The sequence below is a fragment of the Hemiscyllium ocellatum genome, chromosome 13 (genome assembly GCF_020745735.1).
Source record: "Hemiscyllium ocellatum isolate sHemOce1 chromosome 13, sHemOce1.pat.X.cur, whole genome shotgun sequence".
Lineage (NCBI taxonomy): Eukaryota > Metazoa > Chordata > Chondrichthyes > Orectolobiformes > Hemiscylliidae > Hemiscyllium > Hemiscyllium ocellatum.
Genome location: NC_083413.1, coordinates 50,621,707 through 50,636,826, shown reverse-complemented (window position 1 = coordinate 50,636,826; position 15,120 = coordinate 50,621,707). Strand labels below are relative to the sequence as shown.

The following is a 15,120-nucleotide window of genomic DNA, read 5'->3' as shown; positions in this document are numbered from 1 at the left end:
TGCTAGCGCTATCTCACTTTTAAAAAAATGCTGCAACAAGTTATTTTCCCGATATAGTTAAATGTCAGGAGTTTTCAATTCTGGCACAGTTTTGACAGCTCTTGTGACAGATTTCTCAACTGTTGCAATTGTTTTTTTAAAACACAGATTAACATTCACTTTTAACAATCCCAAAGGCGCCTTACCTCTCCCATAGGTTATAAAATCCTTGGGTCAGAATATCAGAGCAGCACAGAAACAAGCTCTTTGGCCCACCATTGACAATGTTGCCTATCAAGGACCTGCCTATTCTAATCCCAGCTCCTGGCATGTAGCCTTGTGTGCTATGACATTTCAAATGCCAATCTAAATACATCTTAAATGTTGTGATGTTTCCCATCTCTAGCACCCTTTCAGATGGTAAGGTCCACAAGAACAAACCAATATAAATACCGGAAGAAACATCAAAGCAGCGCTTCACACGAGGCTCCAACAGCACTGATGATGTTCCCTAGCCAGGGAACGAAACGTTTGCAGCAAAAACTTCCAGCTCGGCGAGCAGAACCACAACACCAACCATCCTCTGGGTGAAACAATTTCTCCTTAAATCCTCTTTAAACCATCCACTCCTTACCTTAAATGTATGCCCACCAGTAATTGATCCCTTTTAGTCCTATCAACCCAATTATGTCCCACATAATCTTGTGACCTAAATCCCTGCTCCAAAAGGTGTGCTGGAATGATATAAAAAAATGGATTGCACCTCTCCAAAAGGGTCCTCTGCCTCCCCAAGGAAATCTCTCATCTTTCTCCTAAAGCTATAGAGTCTGCAAGTTGTGTGGACTTCCCACAGATTAAAACCTTATCTGACACAGGCAAATGTACTTTAGCAAATATAGTAACCTCAGTGAACCATGGATGTATAAGTTTGAACTCAACCTCATTCCCTTCGCTGCAAAATGGCAAGGTCTGAGATCAGAGACACATAATAGATGCCTCTACAGATATGTAGAGCCTCTCCATCTGTCCCCAAAAAATTAGTCAAAGGGTAGAATTTAATGGTCTTGACAATGAAAATATTACCACAGCCTGGAATAAAGGGTAAAAACAATGACTGTAGGTGCTGGAAACCAGACTCTGGATTAGTGGTGCTGGAAGAGCACAGCAGTTCAAGCAGCATCCAAGGAGCAGTCAGAACTAAATCCCAATTAGGCAGTCCATTATGTAAAGAACATATCTTTTCATTTTTCCTGTATTTTGATTGTGGACTAAAAAGAGAAAAGGACTGCTTTAAAATAAGGATTGCTGATGGGTTACTGAAAGCGTGTATCCAGACACTTATTGAAGGAAAAGCAAAAATTGCTGGAGAAACTCTGGTCTGGCAGTATCTCTGGAGGGAAGACAGAGTTAACATTTTGGGTCCAGTGATTAACATTTTGGAACTCATTGTAAGTACTGTTTACACAACTGTTTGTTCAAGCAGTAGTAAGAGAACGCTGCAGACGATATGGAGCCAAGGGAGTATAAGTGGAGATTCAGTCAGCAGCAAATTGCCAATTGGTCTGTGAATTACTGATGAGTTATCAACAAATTTCTTCTGCCTGTCAACAACTATGTGATTGGATCCCAGGTAGCAAAACAGCTTGAGGCTGCAAACAAGATAGGGAAAGGATATCAAATCTCATCTAGCCCAGAATAGAGGTGTCTCTGTTCTGTGCTGCAAAAAAGCTGGTTATGCCCGAAGAAAATCAGTTTAATTTAACTTCAGCAATGGCTGTAAGCTAAGACTTTAAATTCAGAATTCGGGGACATTCTTAAATGTGAACCTGTTAACCTCTGCCTCCTGCAAACAAGTGAAAGCTTCTGGAGAAAGAAGACCATGAAGCAAGGTTCTGTGCAACACAAGAATCATCTCAGCAGCTCCTATGAATGGGGACCATTAAGAGAGTGTGGGGGTGTCCGTGTGGTGTGCGTGTGAACATATGGGTGTGGAGGTACGAGTTGGGGGGAGTGAATGTGTGCGAGTGTGGATCTCAAGAAGGGTGTATAGCTGAGGAAGGATCATGTTGCTCTTAAGGGAATATAACAACAGTTTACCAGTCTAACTCCTGGGTTGGTAGGACTGATGGATGAGGAGAAGTTGAATCGGTTAAGATTATATTCCCTGGAGTTTAGAAGAATGACGGGGAATCTCGTAGAAATCATTAGAACTTGAACAGGACTAGATGAGGTAGATGCAGGAAGAATGTTCCCGATTGGTGCGGGGGCGGGGACAAGGAGTACAAAACCACAGATTGCAGTCTAAGGGTTTGGGGGGTAAACCATTTAGGACTGAGATGTGGAGAAATTTCTTCAAATGGAGACTGGTGAACCTGTGGAATTCTCTGCCACATAAAGTAGTTGAGACCAAAATATTCTGTGATTTCAAAGAGAGTTGGGGCTAAAGATCAAAGAATATAGGGAAAAATTAGGAACGGCCTATTGAGTTGGATGATCGGCCCTTCAAACCTGCTTCTACATTCTATGTTTCTAAGCTTGCCATAACCTAAAAATTAGAATTTTCTTGGGTCCAGTTATTTATATGTAGAATAGTATTTTTCAATGATATTGATTTGACTCAGTACTCGTTAATTAATTGAGATTATCACAATATTTTGGAAGTCCCAACCTAATATCACTGTGGGAGCACTATCACTCCAAGAACTGAGGAGTTTAAAGAGATAGACCATCAGCACCTTCTCAGGGAGATAACAGGTAGATAGTAGACACAACTTGCAGCAACACCACATTCCAATGTCAGGTGAAATGGCACACACAAGCTTTAAATAAGTTGGAGTTCTGGCTCATTGTTCTGACGTAAATAAACTGATACATTGTTTGAACTTGGGTATCATCATTGATACATTATTCTGGGTCTGCATTACTTCTGGAAGCAACGTTTGAATCAAATTTAACTTGGTACAGACTCTTCCAACTTCAGGACAAAGCAAATATATTTCAAAAGGCTAGAGATTTGATATTCAAGAATACACTGACAATAGCGTCAGATTTGGCCACAACGCTGTCTGATTAATCAGATAAATCCATCAGAGTGACAGCTATGTCTGTCTGTGATGGAATGAGGAACAGCTGTTCTGGTGAAGTAGTTGATAGAAGGTGACTTAAACTATGACTTGTATGCTATGTCTTGAACAGGATTATAATTAATTATTCTGACCCTCTCTGGTGATGGGAAATTCAAATCAGCAAAGGGAGCAATCAATATAAACAGAGATAAGCATTTATGACAAAAGCTGGTATCTACACAATACAATTTGTATATTTCTCATCTTCCCGGAACAAAAAAGATTTTAAAAAGTGTTCAAGTTACTTGATTTGAATTTGCTGCACTACTTGTACATTAAATTCATATTTTAAAAAGTCTCTTTTCACAGCTCATAAGAACAAGTCTTTCATAAGTTACAATTCATGGAATTCACTCCCTAGTGGCATTGTGCATCAACTTATTCCGCATGGATTGCAGTAGTTCAAGATGGCAGTTCATCATTACTTTCTTGAGGGCAACTAAGGCTGGGCATTAACTGCTGATCTAACCAGTGAAACCATATCCCACTAATAAATGAAAAAAAACATACATACCAAGCTCCCACAAATAGTAACAGAACTAAAATATACAAAAAGTAAAACATATTCCAAGGCACAAAGGTGAGTTTGCACAGTTGCAAAATCTTTTGCAAGACATTTGACATTTAAACAAGCATTGAACACAAAGAAGTAACATGACAACATGTGAAGTAAATATCATTACTTCACATATAAGAATAACATAACAATAATGTCAGCACTGTTAAAAATAAAAGGTAAAGAGCATCACATACACTTTCAGAACAAGGTCACAGAGTTAGGTGGCATGGACAGAGAGATCTTACTTCATGACTCAGCCGTAATACTAAACTTTGAAATATTTTGTATCTGCTCTAATGATAGCACTACCATCTGTCTTTGAAACAAGTTAAGCAAACTGATGTTTTGGTGATAACCTTGTCAGTAAACTTTATGTTAAGAACTATATGCAGTGTTTTTCTAAAAGCTCTCTTTCACGACATTAGTCGTTTTGAATATTCTTGAGATCTGTAACACAAAATTCCTTGAGCCAAAAGTTTGATCTTTTTTCCATTTTTGTTTCCATTCCCTTTGATGCTCTCCTTTTCTGAAGGTTACAATTCAGGCTGCAGTACAGCTCCACCTACACTGGTAGCCTGACGCTTCACTGCATGATTGGTCTTCAATGCCAGCTTGTACACTGAAGGTCAGGAAACCGCTAAATCAAAGAAACCTTTAAACCAAACCCAATTGTTTCTCCATTCAATGTAAACAATGTCAGTCGAGGCTCAGTGAAAATTAGAAGTGAAATCCTTTCTGACTTTGTACTTCTTTGCCCAACAGGACAGTAATGCTCATTATAGTACACTCATCATCACCTCGGGTTATTTAAACAAAATCTGTCTGAGTTAGTTTGACTGGATAATTTCATTATAACTTTGTGTGTTGAATGCTGCAAAAGGTAGCTCAAAGCTTTCACTTCACCATTGCTATTTGTATTATGGGATGGGCAATATGGAGCAATGATAGCCTTATGTTTTCTTTTTAGGGGAGTAGAGACTGATAAGCTACTCGCTGACATCCTATCCTGAGTAATGATATGTCAGATGCATTCTCCCTTCTTCTCCTGCTACAAAGGCCTTCTTTGCCTTGCTGCCTCTGCTCTGTCTCCTTGTGATGTTGCAGCGTGATAGGAACTGTAACTAGAGCCACAACGTAAGGAGCAAATAGTGCCACTCAGAGGTCAAAGGTCTTCCAAAGATACAGTACTACCCCCTATTAACTGAAAGAGCTTTTGCCAACTTCTCCAATGACACAATATTGCAAGCAACTCGAGGTACAGCAATGTAGTCAAAGGTCTAATAAAAGTAGATAGGTGATGCTGTTAAATAGTGCTGGTGGGAGAGGTGGATGGGACAGGAATGGGATGGGAGTGTGCTCTTGATGCAGCTGAAATATGGTAAGCTGCACATGGTTAAAAGGAGGACATTAACTGGACCAGACAGGGCCAAAGTAGGAAGAGAGTGCTGAATCACCATCAGACACTGATGGGCATCACAATTTGCCAATTCTATGCACTTCTGTGGCATACATGGGACATACATTGCTGCTGGTCTTCAAAACATGGTATCAACAGGGCCAGCACTGGACATGAACCTCCTGCTGAAACCATCTGTGATGCCTTGTCTGGATTTATTTCCATCAATCCTTCCTGCTGATATCAGCCCGAGCTACTGATAATAAATGGGGAAGGATGACCACACAAACTCTTTGGTAGTAAGGCTCATTCCTAATGAACAAGACATAGATTTATTAAATATTCCTTAGGAGCTAAGGTACACAACCATATCACAAGAGACAATCAGGCCTAACTTAAAACTGAATTTATTTTAACAATATGCTGCTTGAAGGGAGAACAATTACTGAAGCATACACTGGAGATGGGAGAACTGATAAAGTCACCATAGTCCAACATTTCATCACAGAGAGAGAGAGAGAGAGAGAGAAAGACAACTGGTGGTGGTTTAACTGGAGAGTCACTCCGCCTCAGGTGAGAGGAGAGATCAAGAAGGGGAGTTCTTCATGGGAACCTCAGCTAGTGCAGGAATTGAACCCACACACGGTTAGTATTACTCTGCATTACAAACCAGCCATCCAGTCAACTGAGCTTACTACATCCGTTGCCATATTCCTACCAGATCTAGGACTGTACTCTCATTAGAGAGAAACATTTGGCGGTGGTTTCAACTGAGGTTCACTATGTCTGAGGTGAAGGGAGAGGTTGAGCAGGAAAATCCTTTATGGTAGCCTCAGCTGATGTGGGAATTGAACTCAGTTGTTGGCATCACACTGTCTCAGAAACTAGTTGCCCAGCCAACTGAGCTAAATCAATCCTAATAGGCTGGTCTGTTCCTTCCTTGACCAGTCCTTTATATTCTGATGGGCAAAGCTTATCTTGTCACGTTCTTTAACCTGTCGGATTCTGACTGACTCATACAACAACTCAATGTCAGCTTTTGAGTATCCAAAAGATTTACTTGTCTGAGTTGCATGCTTGTGACTATTAGGTTCCCGGAAAAGTTGTTATCCAATGCAATTGTGTGCCTTTGATTCACTGTTTCAGTATTCTAATTGATCCAGGAGAACAATGTAACTTGTGGGTAGAGGGCTCTGCAAATCACAGGAACTGGATGGCAATAGAGTTAAAATAGATTTAGATATCAGAGGGCATAATAAAGATCTCTTATCGGAGGTAGTAGTTGTTGATAATAACTCTTGTATCACTATTTACAGCTGCTTCACACACATGCAAGTCTGGGAACTTCAATCAGAAATAGGAAAATTGTTGGAAAAGAGAAGAGATTAAATAATGTTAGAATTGGTGTTACAAGGTCAAAGGGAGTTGTAATGAAATGAAAGAAGGAAACAAAGTATCTGTGGAGGTGTGAAAGGCAGAAGGATGAACTGTAACCATCTGATAGCACAGAAAGAAAAGGCAATAAAAATCAACCTGCAAATAAAGCAAGACAAATTGATGGAAGAAGTTACATTCTGAGATTGTTGATGTCAATGCATAATCCTGAAAGTTGTTAAGTATCTAAATAAAAGATTAAGTATTGTGCCTCGTGCTTACAGAGCTACACTGAAATACAGCACAAAAGGATCATAAGAAACAGGAGCAGCAATAGGCCATTTGGCTCCTTCAGCCGACTCCAAAATTTGATAAAATCTTCGATATGACTGTGACTTCACTCCATCTTCTTCACTGTCCCCCTTAACTCTCAACTTTCTTGTCAATCAAAAGCTTGTCTCACTTAGCCTTGAATATATTCAATGTTGCAGCCGCCACTGCTCTCAGGGTAGGAGAATTCTAAAGTCTACTGACTCTCAGGGAATATTGTTCTTCATTTCCATCTTTGAAAATAGGATGCCCCTATTTTCAAACAGTGCCCAGCTCCCAAGCTCCAGAATTCTCCACACGGGAAGAAGATATCATCCCAGCAACTATTCTGACAAGCCCTCAGAATCAGCTGTGTTTCAATAAAATTGCTTCTCATTCTTCTAAACCTCTATGAGTGTAGGGCCAATCTAGTCCACCTTGCATCATCGAACTCCGCATTATTTCAGGAATCAGCATAATGAACATTCCCTGAACTGCTTCCACATACCTTCCTTTCGTAAGGAGATCAAACTGTACACAGCACTCCAGATGCAATTAGTTCAAACCCTGTCTAGTTAGAGCAACTCTTTCCTGCTTTTATTCTTCCCTCCCTTTGCATTAAAGGCCAACACTCTATTTGCTTCCCCAATCAGGTCACCATACCTGCAAGATAGCTTTTAGTGATTCATATACCAGGACTTCCAGATCCATTTGTCCCACAAATTTCTGCCTTCTCTTTTGTTTTAAGCATGGAATTTTTTAGTCACAATAGGAAAATGGCTCCGGCTACCCTTGATGCCCGCTGTCCACAACAGGCCATGGGCAGTCTCCATGTGTGTACATGCCACTGACATCACCAGGCTGGGGTTAAGGTGGCAATTTGTTGCCCACCTTTTGAGGACCAGACATCCCACAAAATCTATTCCTAAAGGTGCACGAAGTAAATTACACTTAAGTAAACATCATAGTTATTATATGACAATTAAGGCCCAAACTACACTTAACTAACTCAATGCTTATTACATAATAATTAAACCATTAAAAATACTTAACTCATATAATAACAATTACAGACATCGATTCAGAGGTACATTTGTAAAAGCTCTTTCAGATCCTTCAAAACTCATTCAGGCATAAAGCACATACAAGATTCATGGTACCTTTTATTGTTTTGGAAACTATTTATTATTGTATACTAACCATTGTTACTGTCGAATCAGATTACTTTTCCATGAAATTTATGTTTCAAATTTTATAGTTAAATCACAGAGTACAATAAATCTAACGTGGTTTTAGAGTACAAGGTAAAATCAACACAATAGAAATCATAAAAATGTACATCAGGGTTAAAAGAAGTATGGATTTATTTTAAAACTTACGGTAAAGAAGCAAAAAGAAAACAGCAAATCGAGGCAAGTCCAAGAACTGCACTCCAGAGTTCCCAAAGATTCTGCACACATTCTTCCATCACAGAAGATATCCAACTTTCATTTCCGCATAACATACCATTCTTTCCCACAGTGACATTGGATTCATGGTAATTCCTTGAAAATTGGAGTAAAACTCTCATGCTACAAACACTGGTAAACTGGAGATAGGTGACTGCACTATCCTTAACCTGAACCTTGCTCGAGGAACTTGTTTCTTTATAGTTAGTCACTGAGATCTTATCAGCTGAACAGATCCTGTTGCAGTTTCAACATGAGTCACCCTGTAAAAAATGCCTTTGCATTAGTTCAGATCTAAAATTTAACTTGGACTTGAATCATTTCCATGAAAAATCATCATAAATTCAGAAAAGGATGTTTAACCTCACAGATATGAACACCAATGTTTAAAAGCCCCTCGCGAAGAATTTAAAATTACATAGACAGCAATAACAAAATGGACATTGGCCCAACTAGTCTGTACTTAAATGTTTATTTTTCACTCTAATGTGGTTGACTCCTTTATAACTGCTATGTTCTGATATTGCTTTCCTTCTCACAGCTGACTCATTCAATAACTTTGATTGTAGGCTCCAGAGCACCTCAATACTGTGTCTAAAAATATTCCTTCACTGCAATTTCTTATTTGTCTTATATTAAATTGTATAATTTTACACCATCTGTCACTGGAAACACTGCATTTCTATTTGCCTAACACTGAATTGTTGAATCACAGAGTACAGATGAGGGCTTTCAATTCATCAAGTCTGGACTGACAAAAAGCACTCTAATTCTACAATGGTCCCACATTCCAGCACTTGGCCCATAGCCTTGAATGCTTATGGCATTTAAATGCTCTTCCAAGTACTTTTTAAAAGGTTGTGAGATTCCATACCTCAACTACCTTCCCAGCAGTTTATTCCAGATTCCCAGTATCTTGTTAATGAAATGATTTTAATTCAAATCCCCTCTAATTCTTTCCTCTTGAAATGATTCTCCATTGTTATTGACCTTTCAACTCAGAAGGGCAGTGACTTTCTATCCACTCTGTGCATGTCCCTCACAATTTTAAACAACTCTGTCAGATCCCCCTCCAGCTGACATAAGAACTAGAGTAGCCAAAAGTGAGGACTGCAGATGCTGGAGACTAGAGTCAAGAGTGTGGTGCTGGAAAGCACAACAGGTCAGCACCATCCGAGGAGCAGGAGAGTCAACAATTAGGGCAAAAGCCCTTGCTGTTGAAGGGCTTTTGCCTGAAACGTGATTCTCCTGATAAGAACAAGAGTAGGCTGTTCAGCCCCTGTGTCTGTTCTATCATTCAATAAGATCATGGCTGATCTGTGACCTAACTCCATATACTTGCCTTGAGCCCATTCCTCTTGAGATCCCTGCTTAATAAAAAATTGATTCAGATTTCAATTTAACAAAAGAATTAGCATTGATTGCCTTTTAAGAAAGGGAGTTCCAAACCTTTCCTGCTCTTTGCATGCAGAAGTGCTTTCTAATTTCTTGCCTGAATGGCCTGGCTCCTAATTCTTAGTCTAGTCTTTGCCACCTGGTTCTAGGATCTGCAACCTGCGGAAATAATTTATCTTTATCCATCATGTATTTCCCTGATAATATCCTGAAGACCTCAATTACATCACCTCTTAACCTTCTAAATTCTCAAGAATAGTGGCCTTATGGTGTGTAATCTCTTCTCACAAATTAACTCCTAAAATCCAGATATCATCCTTGTTAACCTGCATTGAACTCCCTCAAGGACCAAAACATCATTCCCAAGGTGTGATGCAGTACTCTAAATATGGTCTAGCCAAAGATTTTTATAACTGCAGCATTACATCTGCATACTTGTACTCCAGCCCTTTAGATATAGGCCTTGCTGACTATTTTCTGCACTTGTCGGTGTGACATTTTAAATGAGATACGTACCTGAACCCCCCAAATCTCAGTAGTCATTCCCTATATTTAACTTTGTGCCATCCAAAAAACTATCCTGATCTATACCTGTCTGAAATGATTAACCTCAAATGTACTTGTATTAAAAATCAAGGTTTGCCCATTCACCTCATCTATTAATATCCTGATATCATTCTATGTTGTCATCACTACTGTGTACAAGTCTACCCAATTATGTGTCATCAGCAAGTTTGGATATTTAACTTTTTATGCCATTGTCCAAAGCATTAACAGATATTGTGAATAAGTTGAGGCCACAACACAGATCCCTGTAGGACATCACTAGTCTTGTCCTGCCATTTTGCGTACATACCCATTACGCCAACTCTGTTTCCTGCCACTCAACCAATTTCCAATTCATACTGATATTTTGCTCTCAATTGGACTTTCTGTGCTCCAATGAAAACAGTGTGGTCTTATTCACCCTCTCTTCATACAAGACAACATCCATGTGAATTTCCTCTCCACCCCCTCCAGTACCATCACTACAGATGGTACTCCAGCTGTGGCCAACCAATTTTGTACAGCTCCACTATAACCTCCCTGCTCATATAATCTTAACAGGCAGCATGGTGGCTCAGTGGTTAGCACTGCTGCCTCACAGCACCAGGGACCTGGGTTCAATTTCTGCCTCAGGCAACTGTCTGCGTGTAGTTTGCACATTCTTCCAGTATCTGCATGGGTTTCTGCGCATCTTTGGATTGTGGGAAGGTTAGGTGGATTGGCCGTGCTAAACTGCCAAGTCGTGGCAATTATAGGGTATCGAAATGTGTCTGGTGGGTTCCTCTTTAGAGGGTTGTTGTAGACTTTTTGGGCCAAAGGGTCTGTTTCCATCCTGTCAGGAATCGACTCTAATCTAATGTCACAACTGATAAAGGCAAGTGTCCCAAGTACCATCACTTTCAGGGTGGAGGACAATTAGGGAGGCAATAGCCTAGTGGGACAATTACTGGACTACTAATCCAGGAGCCATGTAATGCTCTGAAGATCCAGATTCAAATCTCACCATGGTAGATGGTGAAATCTGGATTCAATAAAACAAATCTGGAATTAAGAGGCTAATGATGACCATAACTCAATTGTCAGGAAAACCCATATCATTCACTAATGTCCTCTCTGGAAGGAAACTGCCATCCTTACATGGTCTGGGCAATTAGGGATGGGCAATAAGTGCTGGTATAGCCAGTGATGACCTCATACTGTGAATGAAAAAACCCTAAAGATCACTCTGTTCCTCTGAGCTTCCTAGTGTTCTTCCATTCATTGAGTACTTCCATGTCTTGTTACTTTGACCTGTCCCATTACGTCATCATTTTAAACAGCTAGTAACTCACTCTGTGAAATCCTCTGTTGCACAAAAAACAGGCTTTTATTTTCCAATTGTATTAGTATTATAATTCTAAATTAAAGGCAGCCTTAAGGCGTATAAATCAGGAAGGGGATAAGTTTTTTTATGGACTGAGCAAGATCATGAGTTGGCACAAGGATTTAGCTCAATTTTTAGCCCAAAGTACACATCAAAACATGAGGTCCTGTTCCTGATTGCTATCAGATAAATCCTGTTTGACAATGCCAGTATTTAAACAGAACTTGGCTCAAATTTGACACTGGTGCCTTGTATCTCGATGAAATATCTCCAGGGGTGGGGGTCCCATCACTAAGTCACCCTTTATTTACTAGTGTCCTCTCTATGGCCAGCCAGCTCAGTCAGTTCTGAACTGAGGAGAGTCTAATCAGGTTATCACTTTTTTTTTCCTGAATGGCTTCCCTCATTGGCTCAGGTTAACAATCCCGATAAGAACCTCATAGTTACAAGGTCAATCTAGTTCTATTTACTACACTTGGCTAATTGATAACAAACAGCACAGATTTAGAGAGAAAGTAATAAAAATTATAAACAACATCTTGCATAGTAATGACTGTGGAGCATTCCTTTTCTTCTGCACATTTTTTTTTGAAAATGTTTCATTGAGTCAGTCAATCTCAACCAGATGCTGATAGAAGTACATATGACTGAATATCATGGATTAGGAGGAATGGGAGGGGTAAGGACAACAGCACTATTTAGTTCATTTTGTTGAAAATAAAACAGTGAATATAGAATTGAGCTCAACTGTGCTTTTGACTGAATGGAAGAAGATTTATGTAAGATGCCAAAGGCTGACTGGAGCCCATGAAATCCTGTGTAATACTATGATCCTAGAAACGATAACAGTTAGGGACAATACTAGTCAGCTGCTGCCTTTGCCTGCTTCTACTATGCATAGTTTATGGGGTAGTGTCACAGTGAGTAATCCTCTTTGCAACCAACTCAAAATAAAACCTCCAATTCAGTTGTTCCAGGACTGACCTGCAGACTCACTCCTGTATGTTGGGTATCCTTTTCTTCCGTTTTTTTTGCAGGTGCTTAACGTCTCATCAGCCTAGACAAGGTCTCCTAAGTGTGGAAATAAGAATACTTTATATTACTTCTTCCATAACCATCAGACAGCCTAAAGTGATTAGTGGTAAATCAACTACTTCTGTCACCTCTCCGTTGTAATTTAAGAAAAATGATAGCCAACTAGCACACAAAAGGTTCCAACAAACAAATAGTTATGGCAATGATCAGTTCATTTGATTTTGTGACATTGACTAAAGGATCAATATCGGCAAGCACACTGGGGAATCAAGTCCGTGTTTCTCATTAAAATAACACCATAGGACCTTTAAAACCTTAGAGCAACCTTAATTCATCTATAAGACATCAACTCCAGCAGTTCAGCATTACTCTCAGCCTTAAAGTTTTCCAAAGAAGGGTCGCTGGACCCAAAACATTAACTCTGCTTTCGCTCCACAGATGTTGCCAGACCTGCTGGGTTTCTCCAGAAATTTCTGTTTTCATTTTATACTTCCAGCAACCGCAGTTCTTTTCAGTTATTGAATTTTTGGACTCCAGTTCTGAAGAGTGACTCGTTAATCTTCTAGAAATGGTTGATGGTTTCAAAGAATGCCAAAACATCTTTTGCTGCTCTACTTTAGAATAAAGTTATTTGAAAATACAATCGGATTTTTGAATGTCATAAAAGGAATTTGTCCTTTCATATATTTGAAGGATGAAAAAATATATGCCCATTTATTTCTCCGAAGATGAGCTAGAAAGGATAGACTGGAAAGGGCTAGAAATGCTGTTTATTTTTTCCTGATGTTTCTAAGCTTTCTTCTATATACTGTTTAGCATCCATAAACAAAAGTCAAGGCCATTATGTTGGAAATCAATATACAACAGCAATTATCACATGTATACAATGGCTTGGCTTGCCAAGTTTACAGTTGCTAGATGTAAAACAAGCTAATACAACATGTTGATTTTTTTTCTTATGTTATTTCTTTCCTCTCCTCCGTCTCTCTCAAAGGGGTATAGATCCAAATATGTACTCAGCTTTCTTTCATTATATTGCGTGACAAGATAATAAGTATAGACAGGCTGTTCAATTCAAACAAGCTAAGCTTCATCCATCAACTTTTGTACAGTTTCCCTGGGAATTCTATTCTGTTGGATCACTATCATTATTCTGACTGACTGGACCATCAGAGGACCTGAAATTTGTTACAGCATGAAAGATGCCAGATATTTTCAATAACAAAGGAGGAAGCTAAAGGCTGAAATCATTTCTGCAAGTGGGTTAGATCAGAGAAATTCACTCATCATTTTGCAGTATAAGGAAAATATCAATCAAATAGGATACCTGATTACATTACTAGCAGCGGCATCAAGTCATACGATAGCAAGGGTTCAGAATGTCTATAAGGTAATGTGGAGGTGAACTGGGGTGGACAAAGTTAAAAATCACACAACACCAGGTTATAGTCCAAAACATTTATTTTGAAGCACAAACTTTTGGAGAGCTGCTCCTTCATCAAGTGACAAGTGGGGCAGGATCGTCGGGACACAGAATTTATAGTAAAAGACCAAAATATTTCCAAAGTAGGAATTTATAAAATGTCACATGAACTGATTGCCTACAGGTTTTTTTTTCATACATCACATCAGTTGTATGACACTATGACCTTGTGCTATAAATTCTGTGTCCTATGATGCTGTCCCACTATCAACCTGATGAAGGAACAGCGCTCCAAAAGCTTGTACTTGCAAATAAACCTGTCGGACTGTAACCTGGTGTTGTGTGCTTTTTAAATTGCTATAAGATGGTCATGGAGTGATTTCTCCTATTATCTGTAATGAACATAATTCACTACACAGTTCTGGTTATGAACACTCTGAGCACAACTGCAACATATTCCATGATTATTCATTACTACATGACGTCTGCATTAACTTAAAATTCAAACCTAAACTACTCACGAGAGATCAGATCCTAACATTTACTCTCCTATGTGTATCTCATCCCATCATACCTGCTGATGCTACTCAGTGACTAGCCACAGGGAGTGATTAGAATCAGAGTGGCCAATTTTACATTCTTATGAAAATTCTACTGTTGCTCCCTTCTCCAAGCTGCACAAAATAGCCCAGAAATACACTGTGGATCTAAAACCAGCAATATGGGATTGGATTGTCTGGCTGTCAAAAGTGTCTCAAACTGTTTGGAAAAGTCACAAGACGTATACAACAGGTAGTCGGTCCTATAGTGCCTGGGGACCAATCCATATCAAAGTGCTTCTTGGCACAACACTGCATCCTTAAAATTTGCAATTTTAAATCACAAAGGCTTCAACTCAAGCATTCAAATATTCTTATAAAATCCTGTTTCTTATCCTTTTTGAGTTGTAGTTCTTCTTTTGATGTGAGATTTTCATACACCTTTGATATTTGCACAGTAACATTAGTTAGCCTAACTACTACCAGTAAATAAGAACAGATATGGAAAATATAATAAAGAGAAACACCTGAACATGATGTAAAATTACTGAATTAGCATTGGAATTTTAATCTACAGAACTGAAATTGGCTATTAACTATTAATCTACTTTCCTCAATCAACCATATAG

At 39.1% G+C, this 15,120-nt stretch overlaps 1 protein-coding gene across 1 annotated transcript in view; it reads right to left on the bottom strand.

Moving 5' to 3' along the window:
• Positions 1-8,416, bottom strand: part of LOC132821543 (lysosomal amino acid transporter 1 homolog) — a 35,453-nt gene extending 27,037 nt beyond the window's left edge. Inside the window, exon 1 of the mRNA XM_060834171.1 lies at positions 8,122-8,416. Within this exon, the coding sequence (XP_060690154.1) occupies positions 8,122-8,312 (191 nt within the window). The 5' untranslated portion in view covers positions 8,313-8,416. The remainder of the gene's footprint in view (positions 1-8,121) is intronic.
• Positions 8,417-15,120: the final 6,704 nt, after the last annotated feature.